Source organism: Neovison vison, chromosome 6 (assembly GCF_020171115.1).
Source record: "Neovison vison isolate M4711 chromosome 6, ASM_NN_V1, whole genome shotgun sequence".
NCBI lineage: Eukaryota > Metazoa > Chordata > Mammalia > Carnivora > Mustelidae > Neogale > Neogale vison.
Window position 1 is genome coordinate 114,336,502 of NC_058096.1, and position 26,198 is coordinate 114,362,699.

The following is a 26,198-nucleotide window of genomic DNA, read 5'->3' on the forward strand; positions in this document are numbered from 1 at the left end:
GCAAATAAATCTTTACTATCAGAGCTAGCTTAACATGTCAAGGATGAGTCCAAGGTTTCTAATTTAAACCAGATGGATATTGGTGCCATTGTTTGAGAAGAGGAATATAAAAGCGGAATAGATATGAGAGTAAATCTTCAAATTCAGTTAGGGATATTCTCAATTTGAGGCACCAACTAGAAGTTGCGTATACAGGTTAATAGCATAGAAGAGAGGTCTCTACTAAGCACTAAGTGCTACCAGGAGGTTGTGTAAATGAGGATTGGGAAATATCCACTGTACTTAATAAATTGGAAGTGGCCATGGAAAGAGCAGTTTCATTGGTGGTGACACTAGAAGCCGGAATAAAATAATATGAGGTGTGAGAGAGGGGTGAAGAAAAGTTGACAATAAATGTAGAGAATTCTAAGTTTGAACATGAAGAAGAAGAAAAGGAAGCACCTGACAAAGGGTTGGGGATTGCGGTGAAGCTTTCTGACTGATTTTGAAAGATTTAAGCCTGTTGAATCAAAAAGTAAGAATCCAAGAAACAGGATTAAAGTGTCTTTCCTATGAAGGTGGAAGAGGACGAAATTTAGAACACAGGAGGTTAGTTTCAGCTAGAAGAAAAAACAAATTCATTGTAACAGAAGGAAAGAAGGATAGAACAGATGTCATTTTGCTTATTCAGATGCAAAAATGCTGAGGAGTTCCCAAATATGGCGGATCCTCTTCATAGCAGGTAAACCTCCCTCAAGATTTCCAGTACATATGTGAGAATTCTGGGATGGAGGGGATATGTGTGTGTGTGTGTGCGTGTATTCTCTTAAACTCTACTGAATATCTGAGTAATGGCTTTATCACTGAGTCACCACAGGTTTCCCATTGCCAAGCTCCAGGGGTGCCATTCAGAGCACCATCTGCACTGACTGGAAGGCCAGCTACTTGTGTATTCCTAAAGCAGACCAGAAGAACAAAAAGCGACTGACTTAAGTGTCAGGAAAAAATTGACTCTATTCCCAATTCTGTCACTTTTAGGTAAGTCCCTTGCCTTCTCCATTTTATGTCCTCATCTGCAGAGAGTAGCAACAGATAAGAGATAATAAATGATAGAAATAGATAGATAGATAGATGCATATATACCTACCTATGATGATTTGGGGAAAAAGGAAGAAGAAATGACTTTTTAGGAAGCATGGGCAAAGACTTGATATGAAAAGTTTTGACAGGTGTAACGCATTTCATAGTGGCTATGATAATAGGTTCCTACAATGTCCTGAGCACTAGGTACTGGAATTGTATGTGAAGTATCAAGTATCTCTTTACTGTTGGGCTCCTCCTGTTACTATTTATTTTTACAGCATTACATGGTAAAAACACATTCTAAATCTGTCCAGATTTTTATTCTGGTTTACATTATATATATACATACATATCTTATGTGTCCCATGAAATACGTTGCTTTTTTTTTTTAAGATTTTATTTCTTTATTGGACAGAGAGAGACACAGCGAGAGAGGGAACACAAGCAGGAGGAGTAGGAGAAGGAGAAGCAGACTCCCCGCTGAGCAAGGAGCCCAATGTGGGGGCTCAATCCCATGGGATCATGACCCGAGCCAAAGGCAGATGCTTAACGACTGAGCCACCCAGGTAGCCCCATGAAATACATTTCTAAGGCAGGCATTATTCAAACCCACCCTTAATATTTGTAGGGCCCAGGGCATGGAGAATAAATGGAGACTCTCCTACCATATGTCTAATATTTAAATTTATAAATCAAGGTAACTAACTGTTCAGTAAAACATGTTTAGTTTTGTGTCCTGAAAATGATACCTTCCTAATTAACTAGAAGCCCAGAGAGAGGCAAACTTAAATTCCTTGGGCTCCTCAGAATCTTTTGCCAAACAGGACAACACTGGGAGAACTTGCCTCCAAGCCTATACCTCAGACTTCTTCTCTAGCCAACACTGCTAGCTAGGGACCTCATATGGATTCATGTGGGCACAGAAGCTTACATGGCCAAGTGCCATTCCCACCTCTTACAAATAGCCTTGGTTACCCTTCATGCCTAGGCATATATCCCCTTCAGTGTGGTTTTCTCTTGGAAGCACAGACCCTGAGGAGAGGCACACACAGAGCCCAGCTGGGTATTGGGTAGGGAACTCTAGGGTCCAGATACCCAGAATGTGACATAGAATGAAGAAGCATGGGCTCCAGGTAAATAAGAACACTTCATCCCTTGGACTCCTTGCTCCACAGAGAAAGACTAGCCAGGAGGAAAGCCAGAGTAGAGTCCAGGACAAAGGCCCTCTCTCTAAGAACTTAGAAGATTCATTTGTATTCTTATTAGATTATCTTAACGTTAAGGTAACTGGGGCTCAGACAGGTGAGTGACTCCCTGTTACTCAGTTCAGTTAGCAATACATGGTAAGCTTGCAGCATTGGCTGAATCAATTAATTAGATGACAATGACACCCACTTACTTAGGAACGTAGTCTGACCATGAACATGGTTTTCCTTGAACTAATTCTATGGTTCTAAGCTGACCTAAATACATATTGCTATGTGGATTTTTCAACACTATCTTTTTCATAGTTCATTTACACACACGTTTATGTCTGATAGTGTGTAAGTATACATGTACATATGCACATACACATGCACACACACACTACATGCTGGCTACAGTGTATCTTGGGAATATATCTTAAACATGATTTGTGGCAATGGCTGTTTGGGTCCTATTTCATCATTTAATTTTTCCCTATCCAAATCTCATCTGTTCCAAGTTCTGACTGATTTATGACCCAAGCATGCAATGAGTATACATATCACCCCACAAAAAAACATTCAAATCTCATCAAATATTACTTTCTTCATTTGCTTAAATTTATATAAATATAGAGTTCTATAATTCACTGAAATCCAGAATAAAAGAGAGTGTGAAAATTAAAGGAAGGTTCTGATGCATTCATTCTTAGAGTGATTTATGTAATTTTTATTTTTTTTCTACTTTTCCTTCTACATACACAGCAATGCACGCACAGAAACAAAGAAGTGTATAAAGGACTCAAATTGAAAATGACCAACTGGGTAAAGGCAGAAATGAAACTATTTATGATCTACTCACAATAAAGAGGCTACTAAGAGAGACAGTCTTATGTAATACAAAAAACACTGGAATTAGAATCAAAAGCGGCACAGGGTGAGGGAGGGAGGGGACACTGAGCACTTATAATGTTCCAGGCACAGGGCTAGTGTCTTTATATACTTTATTGTGTCTTCCATAAAGTGGACACTAATCAGCCTGGTACTCCGTGATCTCTAAACACCGTAGATGGCTGTCGTAGCTCCTTACATGGCATCACAGAATTCTGTAACCATAATATGAATAATAATGATATGAATATGACAAAGGGCAATTGCTAGCAGGGATCTGTACTGTGTTTGAGAAAGAATATAGAGAACTATCCACAATGCTCCTGTCTCAGACGTGGGATGACTGCACTGCAAATCCAAGGATCGTAATCAGATCCCATTATTATCTGTGAATCAGAACGTGCTCCGGCATGCCTGCCTGTGGGAAATCCCCACAGAAAAGCTGGTTAATATTTTATGATGATATCTCAGAGGAAGAAGTCAGATGACATCTCAGAATTGGCCTTTTTGTGATTTCCCCGAATAGATATAACAAGTGTAAGACCAGTGAGGCGTTACTCAGAAGCTTAGAATTCTAGGGTTCAAATGAGCTGAAAGTATATCTTACCACATTGGTAGACGATAAGACATCCAACAGTAACTCTTTTTTTTTTTTAATGTTGAGAGAAGAAAAATGGCTTAATTGAGAAACTAATTCAAAAAGCCCACTTCTACTTAAATAATCTTTGACACATTTTTAATAAATTTTAGGTCTTAATCTTTTCTTCATTTTTTTTATAGTTTTTTTTTGTTTGTTTTTTGTTTTTTTTTAAGTAGGCAGAGAGGCAGGCAGAAAGAAAGGTGGAAGCAGGCTCCCTGCTGAGCAGAAAGCCTGATGCGGGGCTCCATCCCAGGACCCTGAGAAATCAGGATAGTTGTTTTCAACAATTAGAGTAACAAATTAGAAATGGCATGACTTTAACATTTGATTGTTGCTACTCTTACATAACTGACAGTACATAAAACATAAGTACTTGTGAAAATAAGCAAAGATAAAGACAATTCAAGACTGTAGTAGAATCTCAACTACAGAAAAGAAATTGTTTTACTGGAAGATGTCAGGATTTATACTGCATTTTATTTAAAATATGTTAAGTTATAGAAACTGACATAAAAAAGATGCCATATATATTTTTGGGGGGTGAGGGGGTCTACTGAAATGTAATGCTATCCCAGGTATTGCACTAAATGTGACGGGGGCTAAAGCTGGACACCACGCATTAAAAAGAATGCAATCTGTTAAGGGATATAGATGACTTATAAACGCAGAATTTCCATACAGAGATAACTAGAATAAGAGCTGGAGATAAATGTAGTATAGAAGAAAAAATAAAAATTTAGAAATTAATACCATTTGTTTTTAATTAAAATTATCAAATTTATTCCCACTTTTCAGATAGTATACATTTTTTAAAATATCTTGCTTTATGTTGTCAGACTGTGAAATACTGTATAAATAAGTACTCAGGTTTGCTAAATATATTTTACAAGTTCAGTTTTTCAAAAAATGAAATATATGAAATAGAAAAAAAACCCAAAATGAGTGAAAACTTTCCCTTATATCTTAGGAAATATAAAGTAGTGACAAAATTTTGTCCCTTATTTGAGACTGATGTCTATGATACCCAATTACTGGGGGGGGGGGAGTTAAAAGTTAAGAAGGAAAGGAAGACAAACAGGAAAAAAAAAAAAGAAGAAAATCTTATAAAGAAACAGAACTGAATGGCTGAGAAACGAGAAGGGACTTAATTTAACAATATCTATTCTACACTTTTTCCCTGAGGTCTGGGACCATCTGGACTGCGTATTTGCTCAGGGGGAAGTCTGGGAACTGCTTACATATATATTAATGCTATCCCTTCAGCATAAGCACTTCCCCTTTTTTTAATCCTAGATTTTAAAAAGGAAATAAAGCATTCCTGATGCTTAATATTTAATTGATTCTATAAAGTTAAAAGAAGCCAAAGACAAAACTTTAGATCAATTGCACTTTATTTTGAGTCTACTTAAGATCAATTTTAAGTCTTTACTTGGTATAACAGATTAAAAATAAGTCATTCTCTATTAAGTGTGTTAAGTGTAAGACCTACGTTCAAAATACATGATTTCTGTGAGAGGTTATAAACCACAGGTGTCAGGTACAAGCTATAATTACACTAGACAATGGCAGAAAATTCAACCTAAGGAACAAATGATGAAATGAACACTGTATGTCCCATTAAATTCATCATCCATAATATCTGGGCAACAAAAAGAACTAAGAACTACCTATATTTAACAATCATATTCTAAGGTTCTCATTTCAATTTTAAAATAGTTAACCTAAACTAAGAAAGGTGCTATGATAACCCAGGCATATAAAGAAGAGCTCTTTCCCAAGCTGAATCGATCACTGACACAGTTCCCTTAGTTTATGAAAAACGTTCCAATGCCCATGACTTTTTCTCCCATAATACATATCCAGAATGGCTGCTTAGATTGCAAACTACCTGGGAAGTATCAAAATAAAGGGATGGGGAAAAGCCTTTCAGTACCATATATTTTTGAGGATCAGTAACTGCTGGGACATGCAGCCCACTGGTTGCCCATCTCTATTCATTTCTTCCTCTGCTTACCGCTCACAATGACTTCTGCTGTAATCCTTCTCATCTTCCCCACCCTGGGAATGCCACACTCAGACTGTGGGGGCTGTGGATAAATGCACTCAGAGAGGATAAAGAGTCTGATGGAACAAGATCTCAGGAAGCCATAGTCATTTTTAGGCCACATAAAGGTGTTTTAGTGGGGCTTCTGGGTGGCTCAGTCAAACATCTGCCTTGGACTTTGGTTGTGATCTTGGGATCCTGGGATCGAGCCCCACATTGTAGGGTCCTGGGCTCAGAGCCCCGTGTTGTAGGGCTCCCTGCTCAGCCGGGAGTCTGCTTCTCCCTCTCCCTCTGCCCCTCCCTCCACACCCTTGCTCATATGCACTCACACTCTCTCTCAAAAAAAAAAAAATAATAATAATAATCTTTAAAAAAAACGTGCTTTTGTAAGCAACTGGGAAACTGCAAAACTTTTATGGGAAGGTCGCACACTACTTAGTATGCATTTTTTTTTTTAATTCTGTGTAAAGTAGGACCAAGGAGTCCAGAAAAGAGAAGTCGAGACACCAGGTGGGAGATGTTACAACATTCCAGGCTGTGAGAAAAAGTCTCCATATCTCGGCAGTGACAGGAGGGATGGGATAAACATAACATGGAACGAAAATCGTCAGTTTGTCTGATGTTAGCGGCCGTCCCTGATTCATCTTACTATCCCTCAGTAGTCCCCAGAAAGTCTTCATGTTAGTGTCTGATGAATAAATGAGGGAACACGGCTCTGCAGAGACTAAACCCATGAAATACATGACTCGATGTGAGACTAAACAGGAGATGAATTGAAGATAAGTGGGGTCAACCTAGCAGATAAGAAAGTTGGTGTCAATGAACCACTAAATGTTCTATTTGCTAAGTGCTTCCTCGGTGTCACAAGTAGTACCATTCACTGAGATGGAAAAGTCAAGATACAAAGCAGACAGAGGTCAGGAAGACATTAATAATAAAGTCAAGATGAGGGAGGTTGAATTTCAGTTATGCCTGGAACCACCTGGAGGCACCTAGCATGCAGTCAGAAATTTGAATGAGGAGCTCAGGTGTCAACCTGTGAGTCAGAAATATAGAAAATGTAGATGAAATCAATTAAGATGAACCCATCCAAGGAGAAACCATAGCAGAGAAAGAAGAAACAAACAAACAATAACAACCAAAAACCCAGGACTACCTGTTAAAGATATCGTTCAGATGACCCTGCTTTCATGAACCCGGTGATCAATTTCAGAGTCTAGCAGATGAACAAAAACTACAAGAAACAATTTCAATAAATGTTATAAGTTTTATGATAAAGGTATCTACAGAGTAAGTACGTGCATAAAGGAGAAGGTGGAGAATTTAACTTGGGAAACAGGTCTGAATGATAAATGGGGCTTGCATGAGCACAAGGAAGGCAAAAGGAACTACTGTTTTGAGACCAGTAAAATGTATGTCTCTTCATTACATTAGTGCACAGACTGTAACAGTGAAATTACAAACAAAGATAGGCTCAGAACTCTTAAAATTAAACACAATAAGGCCTTGGAGCACATAGCTTACATGCTGTGAAATCTACCTGTGAAAGTGCCTGAATCAATCCCGATGAGGTCTAGACCAACTGGAGACTTAATTTAGAATGCAGACAAAAACCTCTCATGAAAATCCTAAGAGTTTGGTTAATGTTAAAAAATAATAAAATCCCTACTGTGAAATTATAAAGCTCTTTTCTCAAAGCACATTATAAAACAGCGGTTGCAAGAACAGTTAACCAAATATTACTGTGGAAAAGGATAAAGTGACCTCCTAAAGTCTTCACAGAAATTCTAATCTAGACTGAGGACATTTTACTCTGGGTTTATCAAACCAAACCTGGAGTATTATGTGTGATTCCAAGCAACATCCTCTATAATGATATTAATAAGTTGAAAGTTTGTCCAGAGGCAGGAAATTGGGATCATCAACATGTGATCTGTCACGTCAACTTTAGGTGCTATAAATCCTCTTCAGAATACTAAAAAACCCAAGAGTGACTTTATATTAGACTTCAAATTCAGAGAACAGGTCATACCTATTTTTGCTGAAATAACATAGTCAACGGTTTAAAACAAAAAACTCAATTTCCCTAAATAAATTGTAACCATACTACACAGAACTTTTTTAAAATGGGGAAAAAAATTAAGAATTCAAAGACTCTTAGGGCATCTGGGTGGTTTAGTCGGTCGGACATCTGCCTTCGGCTCAGGTCATGATCTCAGGGTCCTCAGATTGAGTCCCAAGTCAGGTTCCCTCTCCTCTCCACACGGAGTCTGCTTCTCCTTCTGCCCCTCCTCCAACTCGTTCTCTCAATCTTTCTCTCTCTCAAATAATAAATAAATAAAATCTTAAAAAAAAAAGAAAAAAGAACTCAAGAGCTCTAAAAGGGTTGAAGCTGGACTACGTGTGAAATTCTTACTGCTCTGTACCTGTCACTAGCATACAACCTCAAGTTGAAGACCTCTTTCTTGTTTTCTGTTGCCCCCACACCACAGTGCTAGACAAATTACAAGTAGACAATGGATGTGCATCAAATAAATGTATGAAAATATAAATAAAAGAATGATGGTGATAGGTTCAAGATATTCAAATATCATATAAGTTACATTCAATTTTTAATGTAATTTAATTACCATTAAAGTCTCCCATAATCCTGAGACTCATTAATTACAATATTAATGAGTACAATTTTGCTTTTAGTATTACCCATGTCCTTTTTCACCTAAGATGTTGTATAGAGCTGAATCAGAAAAATTTCCCTTGACAAACTCGGATCTCCAAAAGGATCAACAGCTTCTCTATGAAGACGATATTATCTATGGATGTTCACCAAGCATCACTGAGTACTCCCTACTCTCCTTTCTATCATGGGGAATAACTTGTATTTACCCTTGTCATTACTAATAAATTCACTACCTTTACTAGTCTTCTTACATCTATGTCATTGGTAAGGTTATTCATCCGACAAATACATTTTATGTGACACCTATGTGTCAAGTACTATGTTAGGTTTTGTCTTTTAACATAAAATACTAACCATGTTGTACATAAGACTAAACTCAAGAGATGACTTTATTGGTTCTGTGTTCTAATCAAACAGTAAACCAGCCAGTAACTCAATAGAACTTACTTTCATTCTCTATTCATATTTACATAGAAAGAAATGATCCTGTAAGAAGCCCCCAAATCATTTTTCTAAAGATTTCTCATACTTGATAAACACTGTAAAGCAGACTCTATTGATTGTTATGACATCTTCTTTAGAAACAAAAAGATTTCTTCTCATGGAAGGTTAAAACTGACTTTGTGCTACACCTTAAATTGAAGGAACAGGCCAACTTATTTTTGGTTAATATGATCAATGGTTCAAAAGATAAAACTGAGTTTTCTCTAAGCATATTGTGGCCATACTGCACAGATAAAAAATGGAAAAAACTAAAGAAGAAAAAGGTCAAATGCCAATAATACCTATGAGAACAGATGATATGGGCGATACACCTAAATGAAACTCACAAAAACTCTAAACTCTCGTTTTAAGCAAAAATTTAATTATACCCTTTGTTTCTACATCTTACAGTTTTACCACTAATGAGCACAATTATATTTCATATATATGTCCATAATATAAATGTGATGATTGCTAAGAGTATGTCAAACCTGATATTTACTAAATGTTGGTTTCTTCCTTCCTTAATTGATGAGCTTTTGGTGTAAAATGTATCAAAAAGGTGTAGTCCAAGTTCTGGGAAATATAAAAACTTGATAATGAGGACAACTTTCTTCTCTACCAACATTCCAATTCCAGTTCCTATGGAATGCTATACCTTACCATATTTCCACTGCTTAATTTATAATTGTTGTGAAATATGATGTTTCACATTAGTTTATTCAGCAATAAGTCTTTAATTTTCACTCAATATCAGAGTTCCTTTTCCTATCTATTTTGTATTGTTATATTCTTTTTGAAGATAGTAAATAAGTAAATGTGCTTTCCATTAGAACAAAATATGGTTCCACTATCTTATTAAATTCCTTCAGTGCTGAAGTCCAAGCTTATGTAATAGTCTATCTTGAATGTCTAATGAATTACTAAAAACTAAAATACAAGGAAAATTTTAAAATGCAGTCAATTTGTACTCAATTAAATTAATGAGTCTAAGAACAAATAAGATAGAAGAGGGCAGTTAAATAAAATATATTTGTTCATTTTTGCTATTCCATTTAATATAATGCCAAATCTTGTGCAATTTCATATCCAGCATATCATTAAGCTATTTTCTTATACATGACACATAGGTATCTTAGAATCTTAGAATCTAACCAACTGTCCTCCATAAGTATTAACACCAAAAACATACATCAAGAATGATAAATGTGAAAGGGATCTGAGAAACATTTGGTATTACTCTTTTATTCTGAAAATGAGGAAACTAAGCTGAAGGGAAGAAAAAAAGATTTCCCCAAGGTCAAAAGGACTCTGATTCCCAGACCAATGTTATTTCTATGACACTATGTTATCTTAGATTGAATTGAAGACCTTTTTTATTCATATCTTAAGTGAAAGGCTGTGTTTCAAACCAAGCAAAAGAATAAATACCAAGGATTGTAGCATACACAGAAGACTTATTTAATGTTGCTATCAATAGCTTTAAGAGAAAGAGAAGAAGAAAGAAGAAAAGCCAATGCGGTAATAAAGAGTTGACAGAAAAAAGCTTTTCCATTAGACCCAATCAATATTGTATTCCCCCATCACTTAGGGCTTCACCAAGGAAAATGAAACCAGAGTGAATACGTTTCCTCAAGGGTATTTAACACTAAAATGACTTGTTGGTCTCAACTGTAAGTGTAAGGACCAGACATGACTGAATTTGAAATCAATGGCAAAGGTTATTCCCCATTAACCTATTGTTAAGAAGCCAAAGCCAGTTAAAACAGAAACGGGCCCCCTTCCAAAGTGGCTATATCACCTATTTCCCCTCGGTTTGTGGGTCAAAGATATAAATTAATATAAAGATGCTCCCTCTGGTAGCATTCCCATAGAACTTCCCCCTTTATAAGTAGTTATGTTGCGGATGAAGGGATGGATAAAAGTATATACTTAGTGAAACAAGGGTGGCAACTGGGATTTGGGTTGAAGAGGAAGGGAAGACATGAGATTCTTAGTATATATCTAATGCTATATATCAAATGAAAATGGACTGATGATTTTTTTTATTTTAACATCAAATAAAAGGAAAGTGATAGCAGTCTAAAATACAAATTTCTTTTCTTGCTCAGCCTTTTCACATTTGTGCAGAAATTGTGCTGGCGCTTGACTAGTATTGATGCCATGAACACATTAGTCACCAATGGAATTCATTTTGTTTTGATGACTTATTACTGACCACCTACTATGGAGAGAGCATTGACATGATATGGCCTTTTTCTTATGGGAATTCAAATTCCAAAGGCAGAGACAGGTACTTAGGCAGTAATTACAAGACAAGACAGACTGAACTGCAGATAGTATTACAGGTACAGAGCCAAGTGAAGCCTGGGGCGGCAGTGATTCATTCTATCCAGGAGGATCTGAGAAGATCTAGCAGAAGAGATGAGAATTGAGCTGGGCTTCAAATAGTGGGCAGTACCATAGCAGGGTAGATAAATGAGGAGCCTTGTGGGGTAAGTTAAAGATAGGTGGAGAGGTAAATTAAGGTCTTGCCTCATGGAAAAAACAGAAACAACAACTATAGACAAAAGGAACTCAAATGGATAGATGTGGCAACTATTCTGTGAACGTCAGCAATGCTGGAGTTAAACAGACCACTGCGTGAGGGGGGATGAAGAAAGAACCTTGATTGTTCAGCTTATTCATGTTGGTATCATGTAAGTAAAATAGCATGCCTTCAGCCAGGCTTTGAACCCACACAAGTATTTGTATAAGAGAGACTGTTGCTAATTTTTTAAAGAAAGGAATTATTGTTGTTTTTCTTGTTTTGGGTTTTTTTTTTTTTTTTTTTGAAATATAGACATTAAAGGAGAAAGAGTCCAAAAGAACACAGCAAAACTACTTGGAACACAGTAATACAGATCTAGCCAGAGTTAAAAAATCTTAATTATAGGGTGCCTGGGTCGCTCAGTTGTTAAGCGTCTGCCTTCAGCTCAGGTCATGATCCCAGAGTCCCGGAATCAAGCCCTGAATCGGGCTCCCTGCTCAGAGGGTAGCCTGCTTCTCTCTCTCCCTCTCCCCCTGTTTGTGTTTCGTCTCTCGCTGTATCTCTCTCTGCCAAATAAATAAAATCTTTTTTAAAAAAAAAAATCTTGATTATACCCTGCCCTAAAGGAAAAGAACAGGGTCTTCCTCATATTGCTGAATACCGGGCCCAACACCATGACAAACAGTAATCATAAAGGCACCTGGCAGTATAACTTGACTGTAGTTATTTAAAAGGATCCACCCACATTTAAATTGCATTTAAAAAGACAAAATAAGGGACGCCTGGGTGGCTCAGTTGGTTGGACGACTGCCTTCGGCTCAGGGCGTGATCCTGGAGTCCCGGGATCGAGTCCCACATCGGGCTCCCGGCTCCATGGGGAGTCTGCTTCGCTCTCTGACCTTCTCCTCGCTCATGCTCTCTCTCACTGTCTCTCTCTCTCAAATAAATAAATAAAATCTTAAAAAAAAAAAAAAAAAAAAAAGACAAAATAAAAAAAAAAAAAAAGAAGAAACAGGTAGATAGATCTTTTTACCAACAGTAACAATGTACTGGAGACTCCATGCCTGGAGACAGTAAGGCATGGGCTCATGCTAAGTTTCAGTCCTCATTGCCTCTCAGTGATTGTACGTACGACCTGACTTTCCCCTTTGGCGTCTCAGTTCCCTCCTCTGTAAGGTGGGTGATTGTAATGAGCTCTGATGCTTTTCAATTCAAACCCATCAATACTTTAGGTTGTATACCCCACTAGGTAGACACCTCCCTCTCAAGGCAGATGTCACAGATACTCATCTTCAAATGCGGTTGTGTAACAACATGAGACAAAGTACTAAACAACGTACCAATTCTAACAAGATTTTTTTTTTTTTTTAAATCAGAATTTCAGGCACTTCTTGAATTCAAGTAATGAATCAAGGTGCATGGACTTTGCTGTTCTCTAGCCCTTACAGGTTCACCCCTCAGCCCCATGGAAAGAAGCTTTGGACTGAATGTGTTTGTTCAACATGAGAAAGAGAGTGGGTAGGACTATGGTTTAGGTGAAAATAAGAAGTGGGCCAAGAAACCTCTAATTTCAGGTTCCCAACCGAGATGGCAGTCGCATTAGCAGAGTCATAATGAAAGACCCTAACTCAAGAATCCATGTAGTAAACCAGAAAATGCAGCTCAGGAACCTCAAACAAGAACACTTTGTGGAAAAACCAGGAAATGTAACATTTCAAAGTGAGTTTCCTTCTTGGTGCTGCAAAACATGAAGGTAGCCCAGCCAAGATGCTGCTGACTACTTTCCTGAGCAAAAGCAAAAATGGCCCTGAGACCTGACAGGGAGACAGGCTCAGCAAGGAGGCAAGCAGAAGCCCTGTTTACCGTTCTGAAGAGAAAACAAATCTCCAATCTCTCAGGGGAATACCCCACAAGGAAAGGACTACAGAAGCATCCTGGGTTTCTATCAACATGACTTCCTTTCCTAGAATTCTGGACGTCCCGGCCATTCTCACCTTATATGTCACGCATTCTTCACCTCAGGGCTACACTCTCATTGCAAAATTCCACCACAGTCCTCCTTGAAACAGTAAAACATGACAACATGTTTATCCTCTCCATAGTGGGAAACTTGAAATGTGAGATCATCCTTATTTCCCATCATATTTTATTAATTACTCGACCTGGATAACATCTTCTCTTCCAATCTCTTTATGTGATTCTGGGTGGCTGTCTTTTTGTAAAGTCTTCTCCCCAACAGAATATCACATATGAAATGGATATTATGTAGACAGTTCAGCTAGAGCTATTTGTCTAAAAACAGAATCTAACGCTTATTCTAACCAGGTAATTAAATATGGATCCCTACTTTTGGTACCTACTTAAATTTTGCCCCTGGTTCTTAATTATTTGAGGAGTATTATCTGATTCTAGGGCGCTGTGAAGGTGATCTGGGTCATCTTTTGAATTCTCGAAATTAAAATAAAACATTTAAGTCACCAGTAGCAATAAAAAAAATATCTTGTGGAAATGCTTATTTTTTCCTTTTTATAATAACTTAAACAAGCTCATAGTTCTTCTCTCCTGAATCTTTCATATTTCATTTCAATTCCCTTTTTGACCCTAGATTTTTAAAAAATCTTCAACACTATAGCACACTGGATTTAATTCCAATCCTGAGGGAACAGAATGGGCCTAAATTGGGGTCAAAAGAAAAAAGACCAATATCTTAAACAAAGTTATGTTTGATAGCACATTACAGGTAATTAAACCATGGGATGCAGTTAGGAACATCCTAAAAAGAACACTAGGAAAATAGTTTGTATAATTCCTGTGTAAGTAAAAAAGCAGGGAGCAGATGAGTATGTCATGTCCCCAGTCATGACTATTTCCCCTGCAGGGAGGGGAGCTATTTAATGACCTTGCAAGCTAAAAAGGCCTTTAGATGTCCTTTCATAGAGTTTCCTGGGTTTTTTGGGTTTTTTTTTTTTTTTGAATGAACCAGTCCAGGGGTGCCTGGCTCGCTCAGTCGGTGGAGCATTGCAACTCTTGATCTCAGGGTTGTGAGTTTGAGCCCCACTTTGGGTGTACAGATTACTTAAAAATAAAAATGTTTTAGATAAAGAAAAAGAAAGAAAGAAGGAGGGAAGGGAAGGAGAAGAGAGGGAAAAGAAGGGAGAAAGAGAAGAAGGAAGGGAGGGAGGAAGGGAGGGAGGAAGGGAGAAAGGAAGGAAAGGAGGGAAAGATGGAGGGTGAGTGGGTCCACTTCCGTACTGGCAGAGTGGGAAAAAAATAGACTACGAAAAACAAACCTAAACTGAAACCATAATCTATGTACTCCTAACCACACTTGTGAATTTGAGGAGCCCCACCCAGGCTGGCTAGACCTCAGCATCCTTTTGTGACAACTGGAGACAGTAAGGAGAACCCCTCTTCCTCTGGGGCTTGCGGTACAGATAAGATTCATTGAGTCTGTATGTCATTTACTCACTTCTTTACCAGTGACTGAGGAATTACAGTGACATCAGCAGGATGCTAGGCACTGAGAACTAGTAGAAACAGAGCACAGCTCCTATGTTTAGGAGCTCAGATGCTGGCCAGAAAGAAGCAGCACACAAACATTATGTGGCGCAGATTTGGGATGCCACTGAACACGTGAAAGATTCAACAATAAGCATAAAGAAAGGATCATAAGTATAATTTAGTTTACAGTGTTTCTAGGGGTTATGAATGGTTCCTAAAGGCTTTAATGAATAAAATAATGACCTTTTGTTTAAGGACCACAAGATATGAAATGATGGGACTGGAACACTTGGTGGTTCTCATCCCTGGCTATACTTCAGAATCACCTAGGAGGTTAAAAACAAGCAAACAAAACTGATGACTGATACCTGGGCCCCAGGGTAGACACAGTAAGTCAGATTTTCTGGGTGTACAGTATTAGTATAAAAATTCACAGGTGATTTCATTTTGCAGCTATGCTGAGAACTGCTGGCCTATATAATCTCTAAGCTCTAACATTTGTGATTGTACTACAGATCCCATTTGTCTCATGTCATTCTTCTCCTCTAGAAAGCCAAGTTTGGTCTTAGACCTTAGGGCTCTCTGCTGACCCCTGAGAAGTCATTTAAAAAGACCATAAACACATAAACTCTAATTAAGAGACATTAACTACAGTATGATTAGAAGCAGAGAGCCAGGAGATACATAAATACCACAAACTAATGAAATGACTAACATTGAGCGGATAAAATAAGGAAGACTTCACAAAGTTTGTCTTTTCAGGCTCACTTGATTGTGCAAAGACCAATGAACTTGGCTTAAACTCACATGTGAAATCCATCTATGTGCCACACATACAAAAGCCGTATTTAGGACATATTCAGGACTGAACCAGGTTAAAGGTCTTTGGAAGCCCACTAGCTACCAAACATTTTGTTTCAATTTTAAAAGACTAGAAAAATTACTAAGGCTTTCTACTGTCTTGAATATTTTTCACTGCCTAAAATGTGTTTGCTTATAGGATTACCCTTGCAAGGTAGTAGTTCTAGATCAATGGTGGAGGTTGAATACTCTAATAAAATCGAAGTTTTCCGTAGATAGCCTTATACAGATGGGTAATCAGGATCCTCATCCTAGTTAAAACTATTAACAATAAATGATGACATGACTCAAATTTTCACCTTAGCATTCTATAGTGCTTTGTAGTTTGGGAATGGTATTATTCAATGTCTATCAACCCTGCTTCTCCCCTAGGTCCCCTCCACCTCAGCAAAGGTACCACTCACTACTGAATTGTTCAGCCAGGAATCATCCAGGCACCTTATTTGCTCTTCATTCAAATCTACCTACTATCAGGCTTTGCTCATTCTACCTCCCACTCTTCTTGTCATAACCATCTGGGACTGGCAGAAGGTTTCAAGTCAATATAGTCTATAGCCTGGACCAGTGGTTCTTAATCTTGTCGGTCTCAGGATCCTTCTGCACTCCCCAAAATTACTGAGCGCTCCCAAAAGCTTCTGTTTATGTGGCTTATATAATTTAATGCATACTGTGTTTAGAACTTACAACAAAATTTTTCAAATACTTATTTATTAAAAATAATAAGCCCACTAAATATCAATAATACAATGTGTCTAAATAAAACATAACTATAATTCCCAAAATAATTTTCTTTTGAAAAAGTAGTTTGTAGGCTTACAAATATTTTAAATGCCTGGCTTAACAGAAATCACCTGGATTCTTAGAGTGCTTCTGCATTTAATCTCTTGCAATATGTTGTTGTGGTTGAAGAATATAAAGAAAACTTGGCCTCACCCAGATACGTGGTAGAAAAGGGAGGAAAATTTCAATAACCTTTCCCAATGATTGGGATATATTACATAATCTCTGGAAAACTCCACTGGACACTTGTGACAGAATGAAAAGGGTAAATAATCAGTATTAGGAAATGTATTATGAAAATAATTTTGAACATGTGGACCCACTGAAAGGTTTTCAAGGAGCTCCCAGGGCCTCTGCACCAGACTGAGAACTGCTGGCCCAGACTTATACCCTGGCCTCCTTCTGATTCCTTAACTCCCACTCTGGCTCTGCTGCAATTTGTTCTCTTCTCCAAAGCCACAGTGTCCATTTAACTACGCAAGTCACATTATATCAGCCCCTATTTCTGACTCTTATGGATCCTAGATTAAAATACAAAAACCCTGGAGCTCCCGGGTGGCTCAGTAGGTTAAAGTCTCTGCCTTCAGCTCAGGTCATGATCTCAGGGTCCTGGGATTGAACCCCACATCGGGCTCTCTGCTCAGCGGGGAGCCTGCTTCCCCCACTGTCTCTCTGCCTACTTGTGATCTCTGTCTGTCAAATAAATACATAAAATCTTTTAAATGAAATAAAATACAAAATCCCTCACAACTCAGCCCTTGCTTGGTTTTCCAACATTACTTGTACCCCTTGTTCTCATTATTCAATCTATACTCAATTCCCTCACCCCAATCTTCACAAGAAAGTTGTTCTCTTCTGCCTTCAACATTCTTCCATCCCTCTTTGCCTGCCCTATCCTTCAGAACTCAGCTTAAATGATAATACCTCCATTTTACAAATCAGCAAATAGAGGTTCAAAGATATTGACAACGTTGCCTCAAGTTCTTACAAATAATATATCCATAATTCGAATTCAGATCCCACACCAAAGTCCATGTACATAATCACTCTGCTACATCATCACTTAAACAGTAACTAAAAAGACAAGAAAAGCCAAGGCAAGAAAAGACAGGGCAGACTAAATCCTACAGGGCTCTCCTGACCTTGGTATTGACCTCTTTACATTCGTAAACATCTGAAGCAATTGTTTACGCTTAGAGTCAAGAAAGCCTGCCCCTCTGGACCCAAGTCTCCCAGTGAGGCTTTGGGTGCCCCAAGTGACACCCCCTGACATCTCTGGGGCATGCAGGGAGACAGCCCCGCCAGGAGCCTGGGACCAGTACATAATAACCAGCCACCAGTCTTTGGACTTCAAGCCTCCTCCTCACTCGAGATCTTCCCTGGGAGCTCTAGATCAGACACAGAGCAAAGCAAACCTATCATCACACGCCCCATTTCCTTGAACTCTTTCTCTGACTCGCCCAAGAAGAGTTTCCTGGATTACAGTCAAATTGAGTCAATCACAGTCAGCCGTTTTAGCTCAAGATAGTAAAGATAAAGAGAGATGACCTGCAGGGTCGGGAGTAGAGGTCATGTGACAGCTTAGCCACTTCCTGCCTCCAGGAACCCAGACAAGTCCCCCTGCCACTTTGAAGCATAGTTTTCTTATAACGAAGACAGGGCTAACCATTATCAGTGAATTGCTATAAGGAACCAAAGGGGCAAGAGCTGTGAAGTAACTGTAAATCCTGAAGTCATATAGTCAAATTAACTGCTATTGTTAAAAGTTATCATTATATAGGATTCATTTACAGACATTTTGTATCTAAGCCTTCTCCTTTTTATAGGCACTTAGAAGGTGGCCTTGGCTTGAGAGCCCTTCAGATATGGTGGATCTTTCTTTAGAGAACAGGTAAAACTCCATGGTTTGAGGGGTAGGCCATCAGATTGAATCCAAAATGTAGTAAATTAACTGGGTCGCCTCTGTCTAATGTGGTTGTCTTTGAGAGTCCTCATAAAATCTATAATAACTCTAGGAGGAAAAGTCAATAGCAAACACATTTTGATGAAGCACTCAAGGAAGAGAAGAGAAAAAAGTAACTATTATTAACAAATGTCCCAAACCAAATCCACATTGTAGTACTCATGAATAAATATGCTCTCACCAAGAACAGAAGCAATGTGGTGCTATACTAGAAAGGCCAGTACTTTTTCCTACATATAATTTTATGAGCCAAAGCTTTAGTTTCTAAAGATCTTCCAAAATATTCCTATTTCAAAAAAAAAATTCCTATTTCTTCCTCAAATACAGAGACTGCTTCATTTCCCGTGTCAATTGTTTTTCTAATTCTGTTCAAGAATATCAACTTCATTAAAACTTTAAAGACTTAATCTGAGTTATGGGTTGATGAGATCTCTGTGGGATGAAAGAAATCAAGAGATCACAGTACCTGCTATTTTAAAATGTTCTTACAATGGAAACTTAATTTGTTGAGGAGAATGCACTGCTATAGAGAAAATAGGATTAAAACACACACACACACACACACACACACACACAAAATCAGTTCAAATCCTAGGGTGGGTTTCTAAAGAGAAAAGCTTGTTTTGTTTTGTTTTAACAGACATCAAGCCAAATAGCATTTATTTAGTCCAATTTTGTAGTTGAGACATTTGTCAGACTTTTTAAAAAGAAAATACAATAAAAGTACTTGCTATAAATGTAAAGTATCACCTGTCATACTGAAACTATTGTTGATCTATATATTGACCAGAAGTATTTCAATTTATAAAAATCTAATTTACGTTCCATAGATCCCATGATTAAGCATTATTTCCCCTTTTTCATCAATTTTCTCACTGAAGTTTTTATTTTCTGTAATGTTTTCTTCATCTATGTAAAAGGATGTGTTTGACAGTAAAATGTTGAGTAAGTGTGCTGGTAAATTCTATACATCTACCAAAACAAGTTGGAAGGATACTAAAATATTTTGAATAACCACAGTTTTTATGAAAGCAGAAATAAGGGCTCAGAAAAATAAGATAAATGAAAGCAACAAAATTTAGTAAAAGATATAACCACTTATTTGATTTATTTTACCCACTCAGTGTAAAAACACTCTATCACTTTTAAAAGGGAGGGGCCTAGAAAACCAAATACTTAAGTCATACAAAATATCTAATGTTTTTTAGGCTAGGAATTTTTCCTGATTGCTTTTATTTTTTACTTTTTATTTTTTTGCTTTGGTTTAAAGGAAGGAATTAAATGATATAGAAAAATAATAAAAATGTTAAAATCACATAAAATACATAGGTTTAGGCTTATCTCTACTCTGCCTTCCAGAGGGGTCTCATTTGAAAAATAAAAGAGTGATACTGGATGATGTCCAAGGTTCATGGCCTCTCCAACATTCTGAGAGTTGGGAGTAGAGTCAACACTTTTTCCTTTCTTGATTGTGAATGCTACCCATTACCTTCAGTAACTTGAATCAAAACAAATGCTTTTGGAGTCAACCACTTGCACAGGTGTTTCTACTCAAAAGTAGGAAGAACGTTGGAAATCAATGACCTGTGTAGTTCACATGCATATACTAGCAGTCTAAATGCAGCAAAAAAAAAAAAAAAAAAGTGGTGTCAACATGTTAGCAAAATTTTCAGCAGACCTGGCCTGTACAGACGTTCCACACATAAAAAATGACTCAAATAACAACACAAGAATGCTCCCTTCTTTATCACAAAGTACACAAACACAAAATGTTCTAAAGGCTTTTTTATGGTTTGATGACTTCAGTCAACTTTCTCGTTCAAGGTCTACAACATCTCATTTCCAAAGAGCTACATACAATCCACGCAGTGTCTAAGGAACTACCTATTCCTGCGCTGTCTGTGTGTCCTCACTATTCGGTGTATTGCTACAATGCATGCTTGCTATAGGATGGTCATTTTAGAATGCTAAGTGCCTAATTTATCCTATATCACTTTCTACTAGTTACCTCCTGTACTCTGCACTATTCCTGTTCTAATTACAAAATAATAATAATAATAATAACAACAATAACAAAAGTAACAACAGCAGCTGCCATCCTAATGGTAAAAACAAATGCAAAATCTACAAAATTACTCCATCCTTTAATAGAGGGCACCCAGTTTTCTTTTTTTCTTGAGATTTTATCTGTTTACTTGAGAGAGAGAGAGAGAGAATGAGAGAGCAAGAGAGGGGGAAGTTCAGAGGGAGAAGCAGACCCCCCCACCCCGACCCAGCAGGGAGCCTAATCCAGGGACTCCAGGATCATGACCTGAGCCAAAGGCAGTCACTCAACCACCTGAGCCACCCAGGCACCCATGGGCACCCAGTTTTCTTATACTACTTTAATCAGTGTTGTGTTGTGAAGACCACAGGCAAGATAAATCAACGAGATCTAGTTCTAGTCCCAAATTTGCCGCAATCTAGCTACATAACCTTCTATAAACCACCAACTTGCCCTGATTCTAGGTTTTTGTCATCTAAGCGTTTGCTGCACCATCCCAGGAGAAGCCACCACACTATGCTCCCGGGACGGCATCATTAAAGCATCTGATGTGCACCATGACGCTGGAATCGTGTGATGTGAGGCCTGCACTATCACCTCTCATCTTTTAATTGCGCAATATCATGCATGATTTTGAAATCTGAAACCTTGACTATGTGATTTCCATATTTCCACTGTATTTATAAGGTTTCAACCTTATACATATCAGAACTTGGTGAACGAAGACAAGAAATTGAGAGACAATATATCAGCCATGAAATCAGAAAAACAACTGTGGCCTTTCCCATCCAACACTGGATTTAGTTTCACTGCCTCAGCTTCATTCCCTTGGAGAGTCTGCTCAATGGAATGTGTGTCTCAACAATAGAATTCCAGAGTGGAAATTCTTTATCAGGTCAAGTGATTCCATTTCACCACTTTCTTACCATTTGTGACTCAGTTTATAGTTCATTAGTGTATGACTTAGAAGGGCAAGTGATTTTAAGAATAACTCAACTATTACGTGAAGGTAACATCAAATGCTTATAAAACAGGTTCCCTCAAATAGCTTTTCTTTTCGGTGTTTAGCAACTTCCTCCCAATCCAGTTTAAGAATCCTCTCTGGAATTGAGATGTGGAAGGCGCTATCTCTCTATAAATAGGCTCATCCCATGCTATGTGAATCATGGTTGCTGACAGCAAATCAACAGACTAATTATTTGGCTTTGTTAGTAGCGATAATAGCACGCTAACATCTCTCCAAATCTTTTTCCACATCCCATACCCCCATTCTTCTAAGCTAAGCTTCAGACCAGACTGAAATGCGGGTGTACAGATGCACGCCCATGGGCCTCGCATGGGGCCTGGGATCTCTCAGCCACATTATTGTGAGACTTTAGCTAAACAAAAGAGGTCACCAGCCAGGATTCTCTCTTCCAAGATGTACACTAAGTAAATGAAAAAGAGGAGCCAATTAAGTGAACACTGAAGAAAACAATAAACTCAGCAATTCCCTCAAATTCTGTTTTCTAGTGAGATGCTAAGGAAAGGGCCACAGGAAGTAATGTCCCTCATGGAAAATTAAACCCTGCAAATGGTTCATGTCCAGATCGACTTCCACAAAGATCAAGTGAGTTCAGCTCATCCATTCACAAGTATCACCCACCTATTATTTTTACTGCCTTGTTTAGAACTGAGGGGGCTGAGGGATCTATTCACAATTATCACTTAATTATCTCAACTGGAATACAAAACATACTTCAATGACTGAAATATAAGAGTTACATTGAATTCAGAACCTTGAAGTTCCTTTTAGACCACATAAGCCCTTAGAGAAGGTGACCCCCAAATGATCCCTGCACAACAATACAAGGGATTTTATTTTCCCCTAAAAGAATTATATATTCTATAAATATTGAACCCTAGATTTCATAGAAAGCTTCACTTTATGAAATTAGTAGGCTAGATCAATTGTATGTAAACTGAAAGAGATTTAGTAGCTCTTGCCTTGGGATCATGATCTTTTCGTTTACTCCCGAAATTTATTATTTGATCAACAACACAGAGAGAAGGAGTCTATTGTGAAGTGACTCGTGTCATGAAAACCCATGGGAAAAATGAAAATGAGATGGTTTCTTCATAAGACTTAACCGTAAATTTCTAAGCTAATTCTGAGCTTCACTGATCCACACTTTCCAAATGTTTTCCTCAACCCAATGACCCTAGCCCATGTTTCATTCCTGGAACCCAAGAGTGCATCACAGAATTGCAAAGATGCTAACCTAAACCAGTCAAATGATCTCTAAGCAAGCTTTCTAGGCCGTATTTCCTTTCAGTTGACCACACCAAGAGGAGAGTACCTCCAGATTGCAAAGGACCCAGAAGGCCACACCCAGAGAGGGTCAACAAAGCCTGGTGGAAGGACAAATCTGGGCAATTTCGCTTTCATTCTCTCAAGGTGGCCTGGTTTGAGGTGGGAATAAGCACCCTGAAACTCAAGGTATCCACTTTCCCTTTGTAAATAAAGATCACAATGGAGACCAACCATGTGAGTTTACAAAGAGGAGAATCAACTTCAGAAGGGCCTTAACAAGAAAATCTCTGATAAGTCCAAAGTTTTGTGGTTCTTTTCACACTCCCTTAGGCCAAACTGCAGATACTATGTTGTTTCCTTAATGTCCCAAAAGAAAGTGAGTGTGCAAAGGATCGGAGCAATGGGGCAGAAAACTTAATGAGCAGAATCTGGGAAACCAGGAGAGTCCTGGAGGAAGAGAATAGGAAAAAAGTCTGTGTAAAAGGAAGCGAAGGGGCATGCAGGAAAGCGGGGAAGTGAGAATCCATCGGAATGTCTGAAAGATGCAATATCATGTGTTCCTGGGGGAAGAGTTTGAAAAAGAAAAAAATTAAATTCATCTGGTGTCTACTAAGTGTCTGTGTCCAGAACTATGCTAAACGTTATGGGAGATAGAGGGAAGAAGGCTTATTTACATTAGGGTCCTCGGCAGGCAGTATAAGCACTCTATGTATGGATAAATGGATGGATGAGAGAGAGACTATGAATGAGATGGTCGCTGCCTCAAGGATTCTACAGGCTTTATGGGACCAGGAGCATCTATACATGTAGCTCTCATCTTAGTCAAACTGTGGTTTCATCGAGATACAAAGTGTTATCCTGAATATGGGACAAGAAGCTATTAACTGACAGAGGGTGACTGAGAGAGAGACGTCTGGAAATTAAGGGAGAAGGGGGCCAGAATGGGGGATCCTGGTTCCCTTTGGTGGGTGCCCCCAGGTGCTTTGCAAAAGGGTAGAGAGGTGTCAGCTCTGGGGAGCCCACCGCCTGGGCTTCTACTGACCTGGTCTCCGCCTCACTGGCCTCTTGCGGCCGCTGCAGAAGCGCACTTTGCTGAATACCCCGAGGACGTGCCTTTCGCACAGGGAGCGCCCGTCTTTGCTGGGGCTGGAGCGGCGCTTGGAGGCCGACACCCGGTCGCTGTTGGACTCCCTCGCCTGTCGCTTCTGCCGGATCAGGGAGCTGGCTATCGCCGCAGCCATAGCTGCTCAGCGCGGGCCCCAGGCCCTGGGCTCCACTGCGCCCTCGGGATCGCGCTCCACCGGGGTGAGGGCAGGACCTCGGCGGCCTGGAGGGACAGGGCAGGCGCGGGGAGGCAGTGCTAATATTTGAGGAGGCTGCAGTACGGAAAACCCGACGCCCACAAGGTTAGTCAGAGTCTGGGCAGTGGCGAAAAAATGTGTGAAAATCCAGATGTAAACTTCCCAACCGCTGGCAGCGGGGGCGGGGCGGTCCCAGGCCTTCCAGTTAACTAGACTCTTGCACCCCAAACTTGCACCCCACGGCGATCCGCATCCGAGGGGCAGTGGGGAGTTTGGTCACACTGCGTTCAGAGTACCAAGTGGAAGGGTAAGAAGGATGTCCAAAACAACAAGCCGTGCCCCCGTTGGAGAGGCGCAAGCGTTGTAAGGTGTCCAAAGTATATCTACACATACATACATATAAAACCCGTTTAGAAAGCAGAGTCCGGACCGAGGCGGGTAGCGAGCCCCCGGTAGAAAATACTAAAAAGTGAATAAAACGTTCCTTTAGAAAACAAGCCACCAACCGCCAGAGAGAAGGAGAGGAAGGCAGCAATTTAACTCCCTGCGGCCCGCAGTTCTGGAGATTAGGAGGTCCGTCCCGGCTGGGTGAGGTCTACGGAATGCATCGCGCCGGCTGCGGTTCTCCAGAGGCCGGCCGCCGGAGTTCTGGAATTCCGAGAGGCGTGAAGTGGGAGCGGTGAGCCGGAGTCGGGGTAGGGGCGCGGGGCGGGGGCAGCTGTTTCCAGCTGCGGTGCGCGCGACTCCCCGCCAGCAGCGCTGCGATCAGAGCGGGAGGAGAGGGAGGAGGAGGGAAGGAGGGACGGGGAAGGAGGGAGGGACGGAGGGAGGGAGATCCTCGAGGGCCAAGCACCCCTCGGGGAGAAACCCGCGAGAGGCGAGCGCCGGGAATGCGCGGGGTCCCAAGAGCGGGCGCTCTTGCTCTTTCTGCTCGCTTTCTGGCACAAGACGGGCACAGTTGGTGATTATTTAGGGAATCCTAAATCTGGAATGACTCAGTAGTTTAAATAAGCCCCCTCAAAAGGCAGCGATGCCGAAGGTGTCCTCTCCAGCTCGGCGCCCACACGCCTTAACTCGAGCTCCCCGCCATGGTCCGCCCGGTGCCGCCGCACGGAGCCGGTCTCCGCACAGGCTCAGAGGGAGCGAGGGAAGAGGGAAGAAGGGGGCGCCCTGGTGGGCTCGGGATCAGGTCATCGCCGCGGTGCCCGGGCCCCCCAGGATCACGCGGCCCGGCAGTCCGCAGCTCGCAGGCAGCAGATCAGATGGGGATTACCCGCCGGACGCGAGGCTGATCACTCGCTCCCGCGCAGCCCATCCCGGCCGAGGAAGGAAGTGACCGGCGCGCTGCGAACCCCCGCGCGTCGGCTCGGGCGGGGCGGGGGCTGGCTGCGGGCGACGTCGGCTCGAGGCGGCTGCGGCTCCGGCCCGGAGCTGCCCACCATGGTCTGGCGCTGGGAGTGCAGGCGGGGCCCCCAGGCCGTCTGGTACGACGGCTGGAGGCTGTCGAGCGCGCCCCCGGAGCCGGACGCAGACTCTGGGGTCAAGGCCAGGGAGCAGGTGCGGGCTGCCGCCAACTCGCCCAACTTGCTGCGCGGGTGGCCGCTCAGAGCTGCGGGGTAGCGGGGCGCCCCCAGCCGCCGCGCCGCCGCCTCCCCAGGCCCCAGAGGGGGCGCTCAGGGCGGAGTCCCATTCATGGGCAAAGGCTCTGGGCGCGCCGAGCCTCACTGGCTCCCGGGCGCCGCCGCTGCCGCCGCCGCCGCCCAGCAGGCTCGCTCCGCTGGAGCGCTAGCGCCGCAGGAAACTCTAGGCGGGGACGACAGCCACGGAGACGGAGGGTGGAATGAAGAGCCGGCGGTCGCCGGAGTATCTCTGGCACAGCTCGCCCACCCGCCCAAGGGCTTGACAGCGCCCTGGTGGGGTAGGGCCGGGGGTCGGGCTCCC

General features: G+C 40.7%; 1 protein-coding gene across 3 annotated transcripts in view; it reads right to left on the reverse strand.

The window, feature by feature from the left end:
- Nucleotides 1-26,198, reverse strand: part of FGF12 (fibroblast growth factor 12) — a 556,671-nt gene that overhangs the window by 239,677 nt on the left and 290,796 nt on the right. The window contains exon 1 of one of the 3 annotated variants that reach the window (XM_044252006.1): nucleotides 23,999-24,212. The exons of the other annotated variants lie outside the window; for them this stretch is intronic. Within the exon in view, the coding sequence (XP_044107941.1) occupies nucleotides 23,999-24,197 (199 nt within the window). The 5' untranslated portion in view covers nucleotides 24,198-24,212. Of the gene's footprint in view, nucleotides 1-23,998; nucleotides 24,213-26,198 lie in introns of those variants that run through there. 3 annotated transcript variants of the gene reach the window in all.